Below are 23,666 nucleotides of genomic sequence, written 5' to 3'. Positions count from 1 at the left end.
CGTATATACTACACGATAAAAATAACATAACAAGTATTAGTTCACAAACAAGAAGGAGACCTTGTACAGCGTGAACTGTTCAGTTATTGATTTGTGATGAGCGTGCTCGGCCTGCTGTACACCTTCTCTCCACGCACGATCAGCTCAGACGATAGACGACAGAACAGTCAGACGATAGGTTTCTCAGTCAGACCCTTTACGTTCTGCCGGAATCTACTTAACAGGATTTCTGTCGTAAATGGCGTAAAGATCGCTCAGATGTGTCGTTCAAATCTAAATCATGTCGACGTCATCGTCATTGGCGCCATCTTTGTTCAGTGAAAATAAGCGCTCCGATTAATCGAGCTACCGAGGTTGATTTTCGAGTAGGAACTAACTCCATATGGGCCTGCATATGGGCTGCCAGCGGAACGTTCGTAAGTCGCGGCTGGAGTCCGTCACAACGTGCGGTATTCAGCTCACGTCGGGGTTAGAGGAACGGCAGGCGACTGCGTGAAAGCTTAAGCGTTCTGCTAGGAAGGGATACCCTACACGTTTTCCGTTTTTCAAAAGCCGATCAGTGACATGCGTTCAAACAAATAACACATCGATTACGTTGATGACGTAACGCTCTTGATCAAAACGCGATACGATAATAACGTCGACAACAATATCCCTTTTGAGTGCTGGTTTAATTATCTTAGCGATTTTGAGTGTTCACATTTCATCTCTCTGGCTTGGGTGTGCACTTATGAACACCTGAATGAAGCCTGAGGTAGCCGTCTTCAGGACAGAATAATACTGACTTGATGGGTAGACGGCGTCAATGTTGCCTGTGCAGACCGGACAGTAAACTGACAGGGAACTGGTGATCTTCATATATGTGCACGTTACCCTGACACGAGCAAATGTACGTCTGCAGCTTCCGACAAGGCTGGGTCATAAGAAGCATACTGTGCATGTTCGACAACGTCCATGTGCGTAGGCGTTGAAAGTTAGCACAATGTGCACTAATGAACAGGTCCCAAAGTAGGCGCAACGACATTTATTCCCAAGGAAGCATGTCTTGATCAAAGCGTCGTAAACGACTTCAGCAGGATATCTAGAGATATCGATTACTACAAACTGACAATTTGGAAGCTAACTGGTAACACTCCTGTTAGCCTTTGTACATTTGCTCCAAAGTAGAAAAACATTAACGGAACGATAAAGGGCCCAGCATCGATGCGGACGCCTGGGATATTCCAGCAGCGTGCAGCACTGATAATGGTCAATTTAGCCGATACTATAGCTCCTACAAAAACGCCCCGTATTTTATCGTTATATTATCCTAATTTTTGAAGATTATCACGATCTGTCACAATGAGTGTGTGCGTGTGCTTTTACTGAACAACAATAAAAAAAAAAATATGCCAATACGAGTACCCTAGTCGTTTAGCTAACAGCCAAAACTATTATCAGTTTGAGATCATGACATAGTAAAGAGATAGCCAAACGATCACCACGAACGCGTAACTTATTTTAATACAGAAACATTGAGCCATTCAGTAATTGCTTTTCATTCAACAGAAAGACCTTCAAGGGCGATTGAAGGCGGTATTGCGAACGTATTCTTGTTACGTATTTATTAGATGCGTGTGTATATATATATATGAACGTCAGTTTAGCATCGATTGCTACTGATGCTCTCTTCTTTTTCAGTGAGTTCCTTTATTTGCTGCTGTACAGAGCTATTTCTGTTTCAATAAACATCATCAGCTCTCGATAGCGGCTTTTTTCCACTCAAATAAAACTGAAGCGTGGGCAAATCAACACCTAGTGAACGAAATTAAGCGACCAGAAGACTGATACGGAGCACACGGCGGCCCATTGCACCGCGACAATGATTATATGCTGCCCGGTCAAACGATCTAAGCGATGATTTACTGCTAATTCTTAGGTAAATAAAGATTGGCACTTTTTATTAGAACCAAATATTCATCACGTTCTTCTTGGGAGTAGGTGTACTTGTAACAATACTGGTCTTACTATTACAAAGGTGTTCCTAAAGTTACTTCGATTAAGAATAGCAGTAAAGCGTAACGGGGAAAAAGCGACAGGCTTAATTTTCACAAAAACCTGTAGTAACTTCAGCCGTCTCACACGTGTAATTGAGTGGACTTGCGTCCGTAGCTATAGACTATAAACAGGCATGTTTTCTAGTTGAAAAGATAAGAGTGGATTTGAAAATAAGAGAACGTGGTAAATCAACAGGGTCGAATGCTCGTTCTATACTTCTACTGCTAGCAATAATGGGGGCATATTAATCACAACTCATTACTACAGACGGGTATGTATGTGTACGAAGAAACGTTTCATCGAGTTTCTGGAAGAAAACATGTACAAACGATTTGGTGAAAACCGATTTTACCCTGGCAAAAAAAATAGTGAGATTATGTCTCGAAAATACATCTACAAGTCGCTTGGTAGCTTCAGATGCTTGCAAATATGATCGAGATACACCTTTTCGTGTAGAACGAAAAATATAAAAGCTAGCTGAAAATAGGGTTTGTTTTAACTGATACAACATTAATACGAAATCAATTTTTATAAAATAACGCTGTAGAGTACACTAGTGCCAAGCTAGCTTTTTAACAAAGGACCCGTATATACACTTTGCTTTCAAAGAACAGGCATGTTTAGGACAGAAAGTTGATATTAAACATCAATTTTAGTGAATTCTATAGTATACATCTCGTAGAGTAAATGCGTTTTTAGGGAAAATGTTTTATGGCGTGCTGTGGCGTATCTGGTCGTGTTTGCTTTGGTTAGACGGTACTGTATTATTATTATATAAAATGTGTTCGATTCCTATTGAATATTATTGCTATTACCATTATTATTTTTGTTATTGTATTTCTATAATAAGAACTTTCTGATACTTTTATGGCCTCAATTCTCCCGCCGCTTCCTTGTGTCCGATCGGTCTGCCTCTCAACTAAATGAAAACAAACCAAAGGATATTACTAAACGAACGTCGCCGTCGGATGAAATTTACAGGACATGCGGCAACCGCTCCGTATTCTATGGTGTGAGCCGGCCACCAATAGGTGCATTGATGCCCTCGAATAGAAAGCCCTTTCGGACTATTTATCGTTACAGCGTACAAGCACAACCGATTTTGATCTATTAGCGCAATTGTATGTTCTGCGATAATTTTTTGGTAGAATTGCTTGACTGCCTGCCGTCGTATATTGACTAACTCATACTGGCTACTTTCTTTTCTTCCCCATCCTGACCTTAATAATATTAAGCGCGAGGTAAGTAGTACTGTTATAAAGATGGGCCAAAATTAGCCGTTAGCTTCGGTGGCCTTGCACGGTCCTTATGTAAGCCTACGAGTTATTGGAAATTAATCCAGCTTACGTGTTTGTATTTTACAAATATTGTTAGATATGATAGATAGACAAATTGTTAGATATGAATTCGAATACATATTTACGTGAAGGCGTACTAATTAAATGAATGAATGTCATTTCGTTCATTTTGGTCCTGAATAGAGTGTTACGAGGATGCATTATACTTACATTTGCATCAATGGGATATTGTTATATAAAAAGCTCAGCTTTTCATGTGGGAGAGTACCTCATTTCATTTATGCATTGGTAGGAACGCCAGTGTGTGCGACGCAGTCGTCTCGCTAGCGTTGTTTCTCTGGCCAAGAAGCATCAACACCAGGCCCCCAACAACAATGGCTATAAGATCATGAGGCGTTGCCTGTCACTGTGTTATTTTGAAGGTTTCATTGCTCTTTCCATTGGTTGAATGGGTCGCTTGTCAACTGGGCAAACTTGGACTTCAGCGAATGGCCTATGCCTGCCGATGATGCAATCGGTTTCCTCTTTCGTTGGCTGACAATGATCTACTTATCACATACCGGACAGATTTCCTGATTCGAATAGTGAAGCACTGGTTTTTAAACTTCATAAGCATAGCTATTGTTCGCTTTGATTCCGCATCTTCGCTACACATGATGTATGTCAGTGCCAACGTTAAGTATGAATTTATGGAAAAACAGATTGCTTCTATATAAATAACTTAATGCCAGAAGCTGTAAGGCACGATGATGCAATCGTTCCTGTTTACTGTCTATTATTAATCTTATAACATTAATTATAATCCTTCGATGGTCCGTATCGTTTTGTCGTTGTTGCTATTGCTACGTCTGTAATAATTATCGGTTTATTAATCTGTCGACTTTGGTGTAGCACTGCCTTCTAGGGCACCATCATCGCCAGCCATTGGAACTTGACCACTGTGTTTCCTCCGAGCGGCACAATTGGTCTTCTCAGATCCTACCAAACGGTTTCTTTTTAAGCGTCAGTGTCACCGTAGTGCCACTGTATAGCAGACACCGTAGTGGACATACAGGGGCAGACGCTTGGGTGCACTTGGAGCATTAGCTCATCTCGTCTCCCTGTTTTCTCTTTTTCCTTATTATCTCGGTTTATGCTGAAACCTAGTGTGCTCTCATGCCGATGCTACTGCTGCTATTACTAGCAGTGGAAATCGGGCACCTATCATGCATTATCAGTTTTCCAAGACGTTTCCCGTTGCGTCATTACCTGGCGTGCGCGTGCGTTACTGCGGCACTTGCTGTCCTGCCCCGGCTTTACAGCGATGTAGAGGTGGTCAGCGCTCGCAGCACAACAACGGCAGCAATAGCAGCAGCGGCGACGGCGACGGCGGCGGCGGCTTCAGCAGCCGTAGCAACAGCATGGGGTGAGAGAAGATGGGCGAAGATGAGGGCCGAGGACCACCGAGCGTCGTTGGCCCGTTGTTGCCTGCTTGCGTGGCGTCGACTGACGGACCAACAGGCAAGTGACGACGACGACATCTTTTAACTCTGCCCTGACCACGATCAGCTGCTCAGTGGCCCTTGCCCGGTTCGTCGTTGCTGCAGAGACAGAACTGGGTCTCTCGCCAAACACGACGCAGCACGAACGAACGCAAGTACATAAAACAGCATTCGAGCCGACCAAGATAAGACAGCAAGAGGCAGCCGATAATAAACAAGCATAGACGAGCTGCGAAACCAACTGCCAGCAGAAAATATCAAACGGATACTACTAATACGGCGACCACAACTTCTGTGCACTCACTCTTCGAACGTCCCTGCTCCGCCAACCCGAAGGCTCGTTGGCCGTTCAATTTCGCCTGCAGCAATAGAAACGGCACCAGCACAGTGACCGCGGTGGCAATATAACACAAGTGGCATGTCGTTTTTCTGACCATTTCTTGATTGGCTGTCCCACTGTCTCTTTTCATCATACCGTATCACAGCGATATGCTGTACTACATTAGTTTTTGGTAAAACTATGTCGCGCAAAAGCACTCTCTGTTAAATGATGAGAAGAGCATAGAGAGCATTTACGTAAAGTTGTATGTCTTCAATATTTTTACCAGGTGTATGTAGTAAGTATGACCGAAAAAGGAAAATTAGCGGAAAAGGACCAAACTCAACAAGTGTGCCGGGAATGAGGCAAAAAGGGACTTTGTGCTAAGGTTTAGGTTATAATGGTCCGAAGTAGCCCGAAGCCGCGTCGCTACATGTTCAGTGTATCAGAGTCTATGTAATGTGCAGTGTTCCTAGATATTCCCATCAAGCAATGTCTTGTGCTCAATGAACAATCGTCCCTGTTCGTGTGGATTTATTTCGGATGGTAAGCTTTTGCGTGATTAGAGTTATGTGAAGTTGCAGTAGGCTTTAATGTGTATTTAAATAAGTGTATATAAAGCAAAGGTAACTGCGACAGCTCTAAAGAAATTGTGAATAGTATACCTGTATACACAGAAATACAATGACACAGCTCGGCAGGTAAAATATACAGCCGCACCTTGTTTACATTGCTAGTATATAAAATAGTCTCCAGAGAACATTTATCATCTGCAGATACGTTACTTAAACACAGAACATTTTTAGGATATTTAAGAATAGAAGCTTCATAAATTATGGATATTTCACAATCAGAAAGAAAAGTGGAAAGGGTATAATTGAAGAACAGATACGGCCACAAAATTTAAGATAGATGTTGCTATCGTCTTCAAACCTTCAAGGCTTTCTCGAAACAATATGGTTGGAGTTGTCTAATTATATATTTTCATTGCATCTTCCACCAGGTTGCTTCAACCTCCAAGTCCTTTGAGTGATTCCTAGATAAATGAGGAATGAATGTGTTGCCCCCTCTTCCCCCCTTAAGGAGTCATTTCTTCCTGTTGCTGTAAAGTCAGGAGACCCATACAAGGAGATTAGTTAAAACCTTCTCTATTATATAAAAGTCTAGCATAATTAGGTTTTAGTTATGGACAACTGTCATAATGACAGTGGGTGGATTTGAAAGCTTCGACATGTAGTTCATGGGTCTATTTTTAGTTAGATATATAGGGTGTTCGAACTATCCTTCTGTTCACTTAAGTCAACTTTACTCGAGATAGCAGAAGCTACTACGCTAATTTGAATCTGCATCACGGTTTCCTCACTGAGGAACTGTGACGGATGAATGGATGAGTGAACGGAGAAACTGTTACTAACAACGTCGGCAAGTTATATGAAGGCTGCGCGGCTACGCAAGCCAGCACTTCAGAGCACTTCACGGCTTTTAGTAGTATCCAGAAGACTCGAACACCAAAAAGCGATAAGCCAAAGGTCGCGGAAACTTTATTTCAGTATTTAAGTCCTGCGCAAAAAGATAACTATAGCAGAAATCCTGCGGCAAGCTCGTGTACATCGTACACGACTGGACTTACTTATATATTTAAATCTGACAGCAAATAAATGTAATAACTACAACTGTATAAGAATTATAACAAGCCTAGTAGCATTATGAAAGTGGAGCTTTTGCCATGCCTATTATTCCGTCCTACATCAGCACTGTCATCAGCTGAAAACATAATTAGAATATCAGATACATCCGTTTTTTTTTCTGTCTATTCAAGTGGAGCTGCAAACGCTTGCGACAATGGTCTGCCAGTCATGAAACGAAACAATTAACTGTTGAAAATTATATGGAGACTAGTCAAAAGGGTACCAGCTCTCAGAATGGCAGGTCACCTTCGCACCATGAGAAAACACCGGAAGTACAAGAGCAGGTCGAGCTTGCGGAGGGCATATTGTGTGGAAGGAGGAAGTGGGATGTAACAGCTAATGGCCCTATGCTGTACCCGTCGTCCCGTTCAAGATAAGACATTTCCATCGGTGAAATCTACTGGCCGTAGATGTGTGGTAAAGCCGCGAAAAAATCGAGCTCAAAAGTCAATATTGAGTGTACGTAGGCATTCCTTTGCCCGGCCACTACCATTATCACATTAAGCGTCTATTGACCTTGCGGAATCGGCTGCTAGCTATATGAAACCAATAGGTAAGATATGTGCTGATTTTGGACGCCGACCTCGGGTAGATGGCGTTGGTTAGGTCTCGCTAGATTTTTAGGTTAAGGTGTTCTTTTGGGAGGAAGGGCGAAACGAACGATATTTAATCGATATTTAGTGATTTGCTGTTGTTTTCTTTTTTTGTTCCATTTATGTGCACCTATTTTGTTTGATCAACGATAATTTCGACGTCAAAACATCGAACGTTTCTGATCGCCGGGAGGTTGGCCGCATGTCTTAATTATTATTTGTCAAAGACAAGTATCATGAAAAAAAACATTCCCAACGAAAGGGGAACTGAATTACTTTATTCTCTGCTTACGTGTCCATTCAACAGTCAATAACGTAGCTTTCAATACGACGCCAGGTTGATAGTAGTTAGGCTAATTGGATCTTTAGATCTCTCTAGTTGAACAAACGCAAACCTCAACTTAGCAATGTATCAGCCTAAAAGAAAACGCAAAGTCGTATGCCTAAATCCTATGAAAGGTCAAAAGTCGCTTTATTAAGGTCTCTGAACAAAACTAAAATGTGCAGCTATTGATTATTAACCCTTCCTGTACATATCGAACCGGGAGGTACATCCCGCAACCAGTAGCACAGCAGATAGCAGCGGGATCCCCGTACGTCATGCCGTCCTTTCACGATGGTCGCAAACTGGCCGAAAGTTAGGAGTATGATCAGACCTCAATTTACTTTCGGCTGATCCTATTTGTAGCAGTAGGTATATGATTACTTGAAAAATACAGTGCACCGGAAAAAAAGAATCTAACTTCATTGTATTTCCTTAGTGCAGCGATCATCGTATATATTTACCATTATCCTTTAACAATACGCTGTTACTATATGTGAATGCGAATGTAAAATTATGATTGTGGCTGGTGCAGTCACGTAAACCCGAAAGCATATTGCAAGTATTTAAAGCTGATTTGTTATAGAACGATTTTTTAAACAGATTGCCTTCCGTGCATGCACGCAGTACCGCCGGTCAAGTCGTGCTTGGTCAGAGAGGGTCCGCAGAATCCCCCCTTCATGTACATTTATATATAAATACATACATTCACATATTGATCTACTGTACATTTGAACGAGCTTAGGATCGACGCAAAGCTTATTTTTTAATACGCAAAGGTAAACAGGTCAATTCATTTTTACCTCGCTCGATCAGGCCAATCACACCTAGCTGCAGGCACCACAAGAAAACGTTATTTCTTCTTGTTGAAAATGCTGTGTTTTACTTCTTCTCTTCCGCTAGAAATTATCGGGCTATACAATGATCTAGCCAACGATGATAACGGAAGCGCTATTCGTGAAAGACCGACGCAGCTTTACTGTTCCTTCTCAGTAAATATTGAACGGTTTATGACAGTACATAGCCACCATGTGTTTATGTGACGTGTCATTTTAACGGCACCTTATACAAGCAGGCCACAATAGGTTTATCGAATGTATTGCTTCACATCAAGCTGACCTTCTTCCTTGTCAACGATGACAATTATTCAGAATCGGCAGAACCGTTTCGATTCGAAGTCTTGCGACTCGACGATTGTTTGACACATGGCCGCTTTGTTGTCATGGCCCAGCCATCCAACTGAATGGTCGCAAGCAGCAATAATGTATCTCTGACGTGCGGGCACGCTGATGGTCCACCGTACTCTATTCAGACGTTGCTTGCGAGAACGCCCACCGGACGATCCTGTGGGGTGATTTTCAGTTGGGACTTGTTTGTTTAATAAAGAAATTAGCTTGTGTTTTGTGCTGGCAAGACGATCCTACCGCTGTGGTGGTTCACAGCGACGATTTACGTCAGCCAGTCAGACAAACACTTTTTGGTCGGCCACCTATTAAATGTTGGTAACGCGTCACAGTGGTAACCGCAACGCTGCTATCGCTCCGCTGCAGATGTGTCTTCTCTGTTTTCGGATAGTTCTGCTTTCGATCTGCGTTGCCTGAATACTCGCATAGAGCATAGTAGAATATAGTTCAAAGTAGCACCAACGGCCAGTACGGGTATCAGCGCGGAAAGCCTGACTTTAACCCGAAATGGAGGATTCTCGGGACACTGTCTGAGAACAACGACGTTTTTAGTGGCTATCGGTTAAAAATCACAAACCCTAAAGCGTGAGACGAACTTAAAGGTGACAATGTACAATTAGCGCAAGTTATGTTTAGGAATAATAATAGTGAAATTTCATCACGAACTTTTCTGTAATAATGGGCACCGAACAAGCCGTCTTATACACATACTATACAACTAAATAATTAGCGTAATGAGAACGCTACATGGTAATAACAACAGCCCTTGTTAAGATGGTCATTAATTAATTAATAAGATTTGGTAGGCCCGGTCATCTTAGAGAAATTGGTAAACCCATTTCACAATCGAGAATAATGTAAAGTGAGGTAAAAATGCTATTTGCGTATGTCATACTCATGTAGTACAGGCGATTTGCCGAACTCAGCTGCACTTAAGTGTTTGGCTTATGACGCGATCTTAAACAGTTACACCATATCGCCCGGCGGATGCATACGTATGACCATTTTTCCGAAGGCTAACAAGAAGTGTACAGGCTTTGAAATTTTTTACGTTCTATATTTGTGCATATTATTGAATTCGTAGCGTTCCTTACAATAGCATCCCTTTAAAGAACCCAGAAGATATAATTAGGAGGACGAAAGGGGTGCTGACATTTTGTGGGCCTTATCTATCAGGCGTTGCTTTGCCCAGCTCAAACGTTTCCTCGGTGGCAAGACTTGTGAGACGGCAGACATGTTTAATCGTTAACGCATATCAGCAAATGCTGAAGATATTCGAAATGTCGCACGATTTTATGCTAACTGCGCTCCTAGCGATATTTAATGACAACAAACAGCTGCCGATAGTTGCATAGGCCATCTTTACTGTTCCTCTCTATTTATCAGCAGTATCAAGTTCTAGCAAAATAACGTTTATAGTTTTTTATTATAACAGACTGCCTGTTTCGGCTCTGCTTTGTTTCTGCATATCTTTTTTCGTTAAGATCGAACTATTTGACCCAAATCATGGTGACTTCGTTTTTGAATTTATGTTGAATTGAATATGTTATGCTACTTCGTTGCTGTTGGAGTTAAAAAAAAAACAAGTTTTCAGTGATCTTCTTTTTCGCACGCTCTTTCATAGATTCAGAGTTAATAGATCCAAACATGGAATAAGCAAAGTGATGTGCTATCACAGCCTGTATCGCATTTAACCCATCTATCGTTAACGGGGCGATGTATTCAGGTATTCATAATTTTAATTTGAATCTAACAGCTTTTCCTATATTGTAGCATTCAAGGGATTCAAAGGAATCTATAATTTTAATTAGATTATTGTTTATCTTGAGTATTGCAAGAAGTTACCCAAAACGCCAGTAACACATCTTGGATTCGGCACAAGAAAGGCAGGAATACATTATCTGGGCCCGTTACCACTGTTCATCATATGGTATTTTCCATATCGGGACCAATTTACTAATAATTACAGGGGGATAGGACTTCCCAGTATTGCCTTTCTCTTTCAAAACAGCCAGAATAATTTGCATTGAAAATGCAAATATTCCTATCTTCGCTTCACTAAAAAAAATAAACCACGTTAACTCCGTCCTCTTCTATTGGCTTCCTTCGTGAATTTCGTCGTCTTTTGTCCGGTTGTGTTTGATTCCACGATCCAGGCGCTGGTCATCTGCCCGACAGGGCAACGAAGCTCGATGCGAAACGAGCATTTTGAAGGTATTTTCGCGGTCCCTTCTCGGCCCTTTGCTCGCTCGCTCACTCCGTCGGTTCGACCACACAAAATAAGAGCAATAGCAGCGATGGCGGTCGAGCGGGGATCGAGTGGTGGCGATAGTATTTAGACTTTAGCATCATGTTGGTGTTCTCTTGACGATGCAAGCGACGATGCGCCTGTTAGAGTCGGCCCAGCGGGAGCTACAACCCGGTGCCAATGGGCAAAACGAGCCAGCACAATCGTCACCCACATAGTCCTCTGCATAGTCGTGGCAGCTAACGCGAGAAGCAACCAGAAAAAGTTCTCCGGCCTTTTGGTGGGCCCGAAAAAGTAGTATCGGCTGCGATCGACGGTTCGGTCGACCGTCGGCCATCAACGATGTATACGCATCGGTACCGGATCATCTGGCACAATCCCCTTGGATGTTGAATAGTCGTTGCCACGAAACTGCCGCTCACAGGGGAGCAATGAACGGCGTCGTTTGACGTCGAAAGGACTTCTGATGATTCGCCGGCACAGCGGAGTCAAGTATTGTTTTTACTGTCTTCTTTTATATGTTATAATAGTTCCTTCCGGTGCGTGACCAGTCAATATATTCGAAGCGCACAAATTATCGACATGATTTCGCTACTTACTGCTATGGAAAAACTTCTATTGCGGGAGTGTAAAATAAGTCGACTCATTATTCATCCGCGTGGCAACACGGCCCGGTCCTCAAGTTTATGCTTGGTACCCTAGTCGATCTAAGGGAAAAGTCTGGCTGGTTGAACTGATGAACTGTTGGTCTGAGATAAATTCTCGAAATGAATTTTTCTGTGATGGGGAATAGGAATACGGTGTAGTATTGGGGGATGGTAAAGGTTGCTCAGTTGAATTTGAACAGATGCTGGCTGATAACTCTAGACGACCGTTGAGGCTAGCTGGGTCGGGTTGGCATAAGGCGCCGCTTTTCCTTCCAGACGATACTGTCGAAGGGCAATTCGCTCGGCGAAAGTAAATTCACTAACGCACATACAGACCTACAAAAATAGGTTACGTGCAATTTCATAACGTCCAATCGAACCGATTTCTTTTCTCAGTGATGGAATCCAGGGATCCAATATGGTGTACACTGTTTACGAATGGCTCGCCCGTACAGGCCAAATCCGCCTAGGAGATCCCAGATACCTGTTTATTCTATATTCTCTTCTTCTCACTGTGTCGTTATATCTCGGATCTGGTTTGGGACTCTGTGAAGCGAAATCGAAAGAAAGAAAATGGTGGGGTGTGTCATGGGGGAATCACGACCAATGTAGTTTTCATTGCACAGTTGTGGTTGTTTACTTCTCTGTAGCAGGGCTCGACTGAACCATCTGTCCAAGGCTTCCAGTTGTGGAGTGCAAGAAGAAGCCTAACCGAAATGGTCAGTGGAAGTGGCGAGATGGTATTCGAATTGGACTTTTCCCGGCTTGCCGCGTTTCAACTGCTAGACGATAGCGAAAAAGGAGAGCTTGAGCAGCCAAAGCGACGGGAGGTTTCTCTCAGTTGGGCTATAGAGCTCTCAGGTTCGGCACAAAGACCTTTGCCTGTCGCAGGTTATGACATAAAACTTAATAAAAAGAACTTTTCCAAAAACCAAAGAAGACAGCCAAGGTAGTTGCTGCAGTAGGGTGCTAGGTCAAAAAGGTTGATATTGTATGAACAGTATCTACAAGTTATCTGTGTGTGTGTGTATGTGTGCGTGTGTATGTGTATGTGTATGGGTGTGTATGGTGTATGTGTCTGTGTGTGTGTGTTGGTGTGTGAGTGTACATGTGTGTGTGCATGCGTATGTGTGTGTGTGTGTGTGGTGTGTCGTGCGTGGGTGTTCATGTGTGTCTGTGTGTGCGTGTGTGTGTCTGTGTGTCTGTGTGTGTGTCTGTGTGTGTGTCTGTGCATCTGTATGGCCTTAGTAGTTCGGCAGCTCCTAACCTGACGTATTCAGGTGTGGCCGAAGGCATCGGCAAGGCATAAAGGAGCATCGCACTCAATGAACGGGCCTCTGAATGAAAAAGGAAAAAAGGAATCGAAAACGAGACGACTTAGAGTATGTACGGATTCTGTGGAGTTTCGGGTGTTCGATGGTCTAGTGGCAATAGCAGCAGCTTTGTGGCGACTTCCCAATCAAATTAAACTAAATTCTATTGCTTTCCGCTTCAGCAACCCACCACCAAGGGCAGTGCAGCGCTTATTCAGTAGAAGCGTGCGCGGACTCTCGTAACAGAGAGAAACTCATAGTTAGTGAGAGAATGAGAGGTAGTGAACGAGTAGCGAAGAATGACCGAGCTTAAGCATAAGCGCGGGAAGAGAGGGAAAGGTGAACAGAGCACGCACTGTGGCGGCATTGTTTGTCCGCACATTCACAGGCTTACGAGCAGTTATTGGGTCTGGGCGCGCGCCCGTGGGAGTCGGCCGGAAGATACGGCCGCAAAAGTTCAGTAGGATATTGAAGCCTGCGGGATTAGCATAACGAGAACATAGCCACTCGTTGGCAGTCGCTTGCCGTAGCGGTGGCTGCATTGGGCGTTGATTTCAAGGATATGGAACCAGGATTTGGTTGGTTAAGAAGTGTAGAGGAAAGCGAAGGACGAGACGGCTCAGTAGCCGAAATTAAGTCGAGCTAAATTTTGGATGAGCTTGCGCTATAGAATCGTCTTGGCCTCGTTTGTGCCTCGATGCCCCTGAATACATATGGTAGCGCTCATATCACTAGTGCGTGCGAGTATGAACCAACTGGCTGCGGCCCCAATTCGGAACGGGCATAAGTGAGACCGGTCTTGAATCTAAGAGAGATCGTCTTGAATCTAAAATCTAGCATCGCTGCCACTTTCAGCGCAAAGAGATCACTGCAGTTAAGCTGGTGCTAGGATGTAGAAGTAGTATAAAGGGAATGTCTGCAAGTTTCACATATACACACTCCTCGGCTTGAATCCTTGCTAGCTAATAAGTATATATAAATAACTTCTCAGTTCAAGTCGAGTTATCCAAGGCTAGCAAGTGCCTGCCACTATCACCTTGCAAATAGTCGCATCCTTATGCAGTTTAGTAAATTTGGTATAGAAAACGCCTTCCTGTCTTTGGTGAAATATGAACAGGATTGCAAGTCCTGCGAGAATTTGAGTCATTTCAAAATGATTGTCCAACCTGTAAGAGGCTAAGGATAAAGAGTTCAGTGAGGAGACAGGCGGGAATGTGGTGGGTTAGGTTCGAGTTACAAAAGAGAGGTCTCAAAAAGTCACGATTCCTCTGTCAAGGCAAACTGATGAAACTTCCGGAGAATTGGCTGTTGTCATCACGCTAGCTTTCCTTTTTGTTGATGAATCCTCCAGGATTCGTGGACTTTGTTGTCGGTTGGGCTCACCTGCCATCGTTATTATAGGACGAAAAAAAGGTCGAAGAGAAGTTGAAAACCGATCAAGGATGGCACAATATGTTTTTGACGAAGAGTCGTAGCTGGTTCGCTATAGAATAGAAAAAATTGAAAAAAAACGTGTCAATAACAAATTATTCTCTGCTTTAATACTTCACCATTATATACTTACGTGTTCACGTGCGTGCAATAGGAAGCGTTCGCACCAGACCCCCAAAACATCATATCCCTACGGACCATTTAAATAGTATGCTTGAACGTGGCAACAGTTGTAGAGTTTTTCGTGCCCGGGTCATTGTTGTATCACACATGTGCAAATGCACTATATCAGCACCATACCTCGACATCCTAATTGTAGACATAACGAAAGGAGGACCTTTTTCTCTCGCAAACCAATAATGAAAATAGTGCTACGCTATGATGAGCGTACAAGGTATGGACTTGGGATAACTATGGTAAAGTGTTGCGTTCGTCAAAAAGTTTGCCAGCAGTAGCAGGAGGCTACAGCAGCATTGATAATACCGCTGTTTCGCAGAATGACGAACCCGACTGGGATGGGATGGTGCCAGCCAGACTACGAAAGAGAAAATACAACAAAAGCTTCGAAATGACGCAAACGATTGCAGAGTTAGCAGCACTTATAATAACGGTTGTCCCGTTGCTGTCGTTATCGCTACCCCGTTTGCCTGCTGCTCCGTAGTCATTAGCGATTAGAGAAATAGTTTGCAAACGTAATCGCGATAAAGTGAACACGTTGAAGGGTCAGCTTGTTCCCTGTACGGGTGACGAACGGATAAGAGCAAGCCGGGTTCTGATACTATCGCTGCTGGCCTTCGATCCAATCGGAAATGGATACAATTGCATAGAGCGAGATAGCGCGATGAGCATACAGATCGACCCATGTACTGCTGTGCAGAAAAACCGTAGCGGCATGAATAACATTTCATAGCGAAAGGAATATACACACAATATACATAGGACCTATAAGAGACTGTGAATTTGAGACGTACTATAGGTTTTTTTCCAGGGCGAATTCTATGTGTTACAGGGCGTAGCTAAGACTGGCCCGTTCTCCTCGACGCTATTTAAAGGATTTCAATATGTAGAATACTTATTTATTATAATTGCTATTGACAATTCGGTGTTGGTAGACCATTTTGATCGGTTACAGCATAGCCGAGCTTTTGTACGTACGAATCGCATGGCCAACGACGTCCGTGTCCCCAATCTGTCCAACAACATTAGCATTTTACGTCATTATAAAAGCAATGACGATCTTGAAGTGTGCATAATTACACGCAGCAGCAGCAGCAGCAGCAACGTTGTTTATTCGTGAGTCTCTGAAGGCAGAAATACGTAGACATCTTCCTTCACAAAGGCCATTGTTTCGACAAGCGAAGATGGTCTAATGTCGACATAATCGGCCGTAAGCGTTCAAGAGAGGCACTCGTCTCGACTACACTAGTGTCTACCTGCCGGTCCCTTTCGATTGCTGTAGAACTAGAGGCCGCCTTTGTCCTTGCTAGCTACCATGAATAATGATGAGAATGGTAACAATTTTATCCTGAGATGATGCGAGTGAAAAAAAAAAATCAATACCCGACGAGGATATACGCACAATACTCATAGTAATAATATTGGCGGTATAATACTACTTTATGTGAGCCATTATTTATTTTTAAGCCGCAAGCGTATTCCTTCTACTATACAGAGATATACTGTACCAAACCTATGTTGTTGACTAGTAAGCAGTGGAACTATTTACAGATCGTCTCTAGATAATATAGATAAAAAGTCGATAAATGTAAGCCGCTTTCGTAACAACTACGAGTTAGGTCGCGTTGATATTATCATTTCCATAAGTCCCCTTATAGACAGTGTATAATCAACATCAGTCTCACAAATGACGGGACTAATGTCTAGTTATCGGCCGCCGGTTGATTTGTCCACGACCATTTTTATGGCATAATAATATATTAGCAGTCGCGTTATAACCTTCAGTATGATTTGTTGGCTTTCGGGCGAACAATCGGAAATTCGGGCATCTGTCCAATACTCTCGTTCCTTGCGATTTGAAGACCGTACCCGGTTTGCCACAAAAATGGCAGCAGCGCTAGTTTTTCTTACTGTTGTCTGGCCGCTGTATCACTGCCGAGTGATAGGAGTATCGGATGATACTGTCAGCGAGAAACGAAGTAAACCCGGGACCATTTTCTATATTATGCATTGACTATAATTGTTGTTGTCTATTGCAGCTCATCAATGACTTTTCTTCGTTGTTCGAAATCTGTGTTTGAGCATAGTACGTTGACAGTTTGGCGTGAACCGGAACAGCAAGATGTAACTGTGTAAAGAATGAGCGGAAGGGGCAAGAAGGTGAAAGACGAGGCTGAGTTTACAAGATAATAATTATCCATTTTTATTTCAAATATATAGAAGAAAGAAAGGCAGATTCACAACGGTCAAACAAAGCATTTTGTGCTAAATGTTTAATACGTTATCACATACGCTCAATATGCACCGGTGTTTAAGCTACTATCGACGACGTAAATTCCTGTCTATGGGATGATACTTTTGCCCGCGTAATGTAGAATAGTTTAGGGCTGATGAAGCATCTTGTTCTTCCCAAAGCTAATAAAAAGCGACAGTTTTAAGCTGCCGTTCGATGAACGTGTCCCATTGATCAGCACGTTTCGTCCTCCGCGTTGGCCAGCATGTACGTTATATGATGGCACGGCATGCACGCAAGTGTGTGCAATGCCTTACCAGCCCACCATTGCTAAGTAGCTAATATCAAGCCGCCCTTGTACGATAGTTACACAGACAAGCGATAACATGATATCGTTAGAGGACTCAGCGATGTCAACGGATTGTCTTTTCGCGCACGGACGTTTGTTGGGTAATCGTTCCCGTTATACGAAGACAAAGCGTGTATCGTTAACGGCCTAATCATTCACCTAGTTTATTTTCCTTATTTCGATGTTGAAACGGTGCGAAGCGGCTTGCGCTGCGGTCACCATCATAAACTGTGTCCACTATGCACACTCGAAACACTTAGGTATCTAACAACTTTGTAAAGGTTGTCTGGTTTGCAATCGACTCGGTTACACCTCGTTACCCTATTACGGTATTAAGGTAAAACGCAACAATAAATCGGTTAGAAAAACATCGTAAGCCCTGCCGAATGTGGAGGCAGGAAGACAGCCTAAAGCCGAGATTCGTCGTAAACTAAAACTGCGTGAGTAATATTCTGAGAAATTCAGTGTATGGGTTCTGTATGGCGGCGTATGCGTGTTGCGTAAATCAATAGGAACGCGTGGTCGTCGGCATACCTGTGGCAAGTCCCCAGACTTCTAAAAGGGCCACGTAACGATCGCTACCATGATCTTAAAAAGGATCTCGGTCAGTCTGCCGTAAGCCTACGATTGGCGTTGCTCGAGCGTTGGACCCTCGTTGCCGGTAAGACATTCTCGTCGCGATGAGTGTGTATATCGAATAATGAGTCGGGTTAATGGTAGTGTTTGTCATTGACTATACCGTTTAACTAAATGTTATGATGATACCGATACATTGATGCGAATAGTGTGGATGGGTTAATGAGGCCAGTGAAGTTGGCTAGCTAAGAAGAACATGCATTTTGTGTTCCATTCGGCCGTAGCAATTAATCGTGAAACAGTGAATCTTTGACAGCGACCGTAACGCTGTGACAGGAGCTGAAAGGAAACTCGTACGAAAAATCTTCTTGATCAGCTGCGGAAATCAGACGTCTGTCTGAGATTGTTTTTAATTATGCTATAGAATATCAGGGGAAAGCATTATATCCAGGACTAGATTTCGTAGCAGCGGTCGGATCGTGTGTGACGAATTCTCAAGTGTCAGATGTGTATCATGCCTTAAAACAGGACAAATATGATAACAGAGAAGAGAAACGTTTCGTGCTGCTGCTGCTGCTGTCAGTGATTGAAGAAAGGTGATCAGTGTTTTTATCATTATTGTTATTACTGAAGCTAAACGTTTGCATTGGCTGCGCCTTTAATGGATCGTGTAAGTGCAACATAGGTCGACATCGGCGCAGAACTTTAGCCCTGCAGAAAAAGTTACCTTCAGCTAGTTACAGCAAACGAACGAAATGAGCCATGATGAAACGTCGCCGCCACATGGCTCGAAGACGGACTCCGTCCTCGGTTTTTCCTACAGTACGTACGCTACTCTCGCACCTTTACAGGTGTAAACTAGTGTTTTCTACTATGTTGAATGGCTATTTTAGCCGTCTCGACATTGTGGATCACATTAACTGTGTAATTGTACAGTATTGTAAAACACAAAAGGTTAATAACAAATAAAGAATCCCTTTAATCTAAGTGGCTTATCGTTACGATAAAAATCGTCAAATTTACTGCTGTTACTTTTGCTGCGCCTGGTCTTAAAATTATCTATAGTGTTTTTAGATGCAGTAATTGTTTTCCGGGTGGCGTAGTGGTAACGTGTTAGCTTAATAAAGTTAAGGACGTATCAGGCGAGCCTAGTTTCAAATCGAGCAAAGATTCATTTTCTTCCGTGCTTCTTCGTCATTTTTGTACCTTTAAATAACATTACTAAATTAAATATGCGCTATTTCAATCAGTGACTTTTTGGTTTTTTTTCCTCATAACACCATAATCCCATCGCTGTCGTACATCTGTGGTGCCTCTGCAAACAATTCTGACAAATTATGTTTGTATTCCTCCATTAAAACTAAATGAACGTGGTTGAAGGAGTTCTGCGTGCACCGAAACGGATGGCAGTCTGATGGCGCAAATTTCAAACTATACGGAGGCTACATTAAAACTTATTACCCAAGTCTGCTCAACTTCTACCGGTTAGCTAAAACGTGAAAACGAAGGACGAAGTCTTTTTTGCTCATCGGTTTCGGCGGATTTTTTCAACGGTTTATTTGCAAGCTTGTTAACTGTTGCAAGGTTGTTATATATAATTATAAAATTGTTATTAGGTTTTCTAAGCGGCAGCAGCCTAGAGTGCATAATTTCTTTTTATTCTCATCATGTTAATTCGAATTATATGAACCGCTTTTTACCATCCGAAATCAATCACATTGGAAATGATTTGGTTTTTTGACGTTACATATAGAAATACACTCAGGAAAACTCTTCTGAATCAATTCATGGGACCATTGAGCCTTTTTTGTCTCTAGCCTTCTTCAAGTTGTTGTAATTGTTTCCTCCTGTTTTCACTTCCTCGACAATGTCGTGCCTACTTACATGGTGATACTGCTGAACTTCCGTAAAAACCCTACCAACTCTGTTCGTAATTGGTTACATGAAGCATTTTTTGTATCGAAAGTTCTCAAACGAAAACCACCTTTGGGACGTTTCTTTGAATAATGCATCCTGAATATTAGTAGCATAGGTTTTTTCATGGGCCTGAGCAGCCTTATTATTGGGTCCTTATTATAACGTTCTACTGGTACAATGATTTTCTGGTAAAAATCACTCACGTGCTGTAAAACCTTAGCTTTTAAATAATATCAACGACAAACCGACACGATTTATATTACCTGACTTATGTGACATAAAAGCCAATTAGTTAGAAGAATCTTCCGTATTCTGGCCCACCGTAATAGCTAAATTCTCATACGAGTAGTTCCTATAGTTCTGATGATGATCAGGTAGCTTAATTAAGAAATACTCGTAGGTTTACGTTCGCACCGTAACAGGCGTTTAGTAATACATATATTAGCATTTTGAAGAAAGAAATATGTAATGGCACTATACTAACCGTTTGCGTATAGGGCATGCAACAAACCCAATGGGTCCTCGAGATCGTAACTGTATCTACCCCAAACGACTGTGTCGTGTTAGCTTAAGAAATGGCTAATGACGTACCTATTAAAAAAGGCGAATCAAGGACAATCCATTACCACCAGCAACGAGAGCGTTTTATTAAGGTACTGTCACACCTACCAAGGCCGAATAATGATCACGAGTAATCTCACAATCCTAGTCATTATGGAAATGCTTTGACAGTGGCAATGACAACTGCGGTTGACATTAGCACAATCGAAGCCTAGACTATGAAGCAAATGAAGTATTGCGCCTGCATTTGCCGTCGCCAGCCGTCGTTCCACACGCTCTCTAGTAGTTGAACCATTATCTACTACAGCAAATAGTAGAGTCACCCGCGTATACAGAGGGAGAGATAGGATAGTGAAGGGACTCGCTGTCTCTACCTTCTTGGCTTGTATGCGTTCTCACTACGACACCCTGCAGTGGCTTGAGTAACGTTTCAATCCACATCAACTGATCGGTTCGCTCACCTACTTTCTCTGATCAAACATTATACCAGAAGGACCGTTGCCAGCGCGGCTCCTGCCGCTATTGTCCCCGATACTGCTACGACCATACATGGATTAGGCGGTGGCGGACGGGGTTTCGCTCCATGGGACCGCAGCAACTGCAGTACTGCTTTTGCTGCAATGTTTTTCCCGCTCCTATCGCTGCGTTCTCTCCTTCGACTTGAGCGACTGGCAGCGGGATGGAACTGGGGCAGGGCACAGACTGAAAATAGCGTTCGGCTCGACGGCGCCCGACAAAACCCTAGTCCGTCCTACCAGCCGCAAAAGTTGGGAAATTTAAAGTGTGTACCCAGTCTCAAGCGGTCTGGAGAGTGTTTGAGCCACTTGTCATATCGTATAGGTAGGTGGCTGTCTTAGTTGATTTAGTCTGAAACTGTTTATGCGTGTGCAGGTACGCCAGGATGCCCTAAGACACGCAAGCCGAGGGCTTGAAAACAGGAAAATTACACATGTAAAGGAATAACAGAAAAACAACAGAAAGAGAGAGACTGATTGGCTGACTATATCTATATTTACTCGAGTTGGAATTACTAAATAAACAAGTGTATACGCAGGCACATCGGTCACAATCACAGATAGAGCTACTACAACAAGCTGAACAGGCAAAGTCAATAGGACAAGGGTACGGGCCTAAGTAGATACGTTTCCTTAAAGTGGCAAATACAGCTGCTATATGTACAAGGCAATACACGGCAACTGTAATGATGGTGCTTCGAGTTAGTTCTGTAAATATCGAACATAGGGGCTAAGTGTCTATGCGCGTCGGCGCATACCTGTAAGGTACTGCATTACTTAATGAAATCGCTACGTATTGTTTATGTTTATGTGCATATATTACGGAATTATGAAGCAGCTACGGTTGACCGCTATGGCTAGCTTATCGACCATCATCGTCCAGTCTTCTGCCAACGGAAGCGCGTACCACAATCACCACTATTGCTGGTTCCACCAACATGTTTAGCTGAAATGAGTCGCGTTCAGCCGAGTCATTTCGAAGGTGCATTCAAGTATGGTCACCAATGGCCAACGACTGGCTATCGCCGTAACATAGATACAAGGAAAGATCGTATTCTGAAACGTCGAACCTGAGGACCTCGGCAACTTCGCATGGTTTATTCAAACAATGAAGACTACCACGGTCGTACCGATGCGATATTAACAATATACAGCTACTAGAATGAATGGTGAATGCCTTTAAGGAACCTTAATATACGCATTTTCTTCGTTGGCTTCGTAGAGCCTTTTTATCAGTGAATTAAGGCCCAACTTTCAAGTTAAGTTTTGATTATTAAACAATGCATTTTACAGGAACTAGTCTTAACTGAACAAGCTATATACAGCGAGAAACATCAGAGCTAAAAGCGTGAATGGCTTAGTTAGAAGAACTTTTTTCCGTTCAGTGACGGTTTCGTCACCTTTCACCGTGTTCGCTGTTCTTCGTCTTTTCCTGACTTTTGACTCTTTTCCCCCTCTCGTCTATTTCAAGTCTAGTCGTCGTCACCATTTTTGCCGCCGATTTCGCCAGCTCCGCTACCGCATCTGTCGTCTGCGCGTTCCAACAAGTTCCGTAAATTTGAGTCAACTGCTTCCCCTGCTCTCCTCGATGTCGGCTGGGCAAGATGAGAAACGAAAGAAAGCGATGTCAAAATAAGACGAATCCGAATAAGAACATAAGCGCCATAAGGGGCCACTAGACTGGGCATAAGGCTGCTGTGGCTGAGTGTGCAGGCAGCTGCTGTCAGCTCCTCCTAGCAGTTGTTAGACGCTGCTGTAGCTTCTCTCTGGGCCGCCTTTTGCTGTATCTGCGCTGGCTGTGGTGCAAATTTTGGTTCCAGCAAGTCAAGACTGACGACTTGACTGCTCTGACATCTGTTCCTGCCGTCGCCCCCCTACTGCTATTGCTACAGGAGGAAACCAAAGGAACGCAGCTGCCAAACGAACGACGAACAAGCAGCAGCACTTCGCTGCCGTGTCGCCTGCGTAGGCACCGCCCATTTCCATCGTTGCCTCTGCTGCTGTTTCCCGGTCCTCTCGGCGTCGTTTAGGCTGAAAGAAGGACGGGCGCGAGACGAACGATCCTTTTCTCCTTCAGTCTCGGCAGGAGTAACAGCGGCAGTCACCTCTTGCACGGATTTGGTGGCTGTCGCAGTCTGACGAGAGACGACAGGTTTTTGACGCGCGAGAACTCGTATTCAAATGTGAACTATTGGTTGTAGAGTGTGTGAACGGCAGTAACGAGGAGCAATTAAAGAATACACTTATGTACTAGTCCTGCGCAGCTGAGTAGAGGCATACGAACTAGAAGGGGCGAGTGAAGGGAGGGGCCGGAGAAGAGACGACATGAAACATGTACAGAAAAGCAGCCAGCTAGCTAGTAAGGCATTGGATCAAAATTGGAAACAGTGGCCATGGCGGTGATTACAATGGCCGTGCCTCGCTGGTTGTAGTGAAAAACGAAGTGCGCGCTCGTGTGCGTGACGACACCCAGATTAACGAGTTCGGATGGAACTAGTACAGCTGTACGTAAGCATGTTTCGTCTGTATGAGTATCCTCAAAAATCCTCCGTGGTAGGCTTGACTAGAGCGACAAGCCGCTGAACTTCACACACGCTGAAAAGCACCCGACAGCTTTCTATTAGTTGCATCTACTCAGGGTTGCTGTCTCGCTTCAGAGAGAGAGAGAGAGAGAGAGAGAGAGAGAGAGAGAGAGAGAGAGAGAGCGAGACAGAGGAACTAGCCAATCGCAATTTTGCAAGCGCCTTAGCCCACGGGCAAAAAGCATCGTAAAGAAA

The 23,666-nt window shown here is 43.3% G+C and overlaps 1 protein-coding gene and 1 long non-coding RNA gene across 2 annotated transcripts in view; one reads left to right on the top strand and one right to left on the bottom strand.

Annotated features, from left to right (window-relative positions):
• The first annotated feature begins 4,869 nt into the window (after positions 1-4,869).
• Positions 4,870-23,666, top strand: part of LOC111268937 (SH3 domain-containing kinase-binding protein 1) — a 40,044-nt gene continuing 21,247 nt past the window's right edge. The window contains exon 1 of the mRNA XM_022848187.2: positions 4,870-5,681. Coding sequence (XP_022703922.1) covers positions 5,642-5,681 — 40 coding nt within the window. The 5' untranslated portion in view covers positions 4,870-5,641. The remainder of the gene's footprint in view (positions 5,682-23,666) is intronic.
• On the bottom strand, positions 20,436-23,558 carry LOC147752300 (uncharacterized). The gene is made up of 2 exons (XR_015314410.1): positions 22,290-23,558; positions 20,436-21,301 (listed from the first exon to the last, which is right to left on the bottom strand). It is a non-coding gene; the product is annotated as an uncharacterized LOC147752300 (long non-coding RNA).

This window comes from Varroa jacobsoni, unplaced genomic scaffold (assembly GCF_002532875.2).
Source record: "Varroa jacobsoni isolate VJ856 unplaced genomic scaffold, vjacob_1.0 scaffold_1332, whole genome shotgun sequence".
Lineage (NCBI taxonomy): Eukaryota > Metazoa > Arthropoda > Arachnida > Mesostigmata > Varroidae > Varroa > Varroa jacobsoni.
The sequence above is the reverse complement of the archived record's forward strand: the minus strand, read 5'-3'. Positions and strand labels throughout refer to the sequence as shown.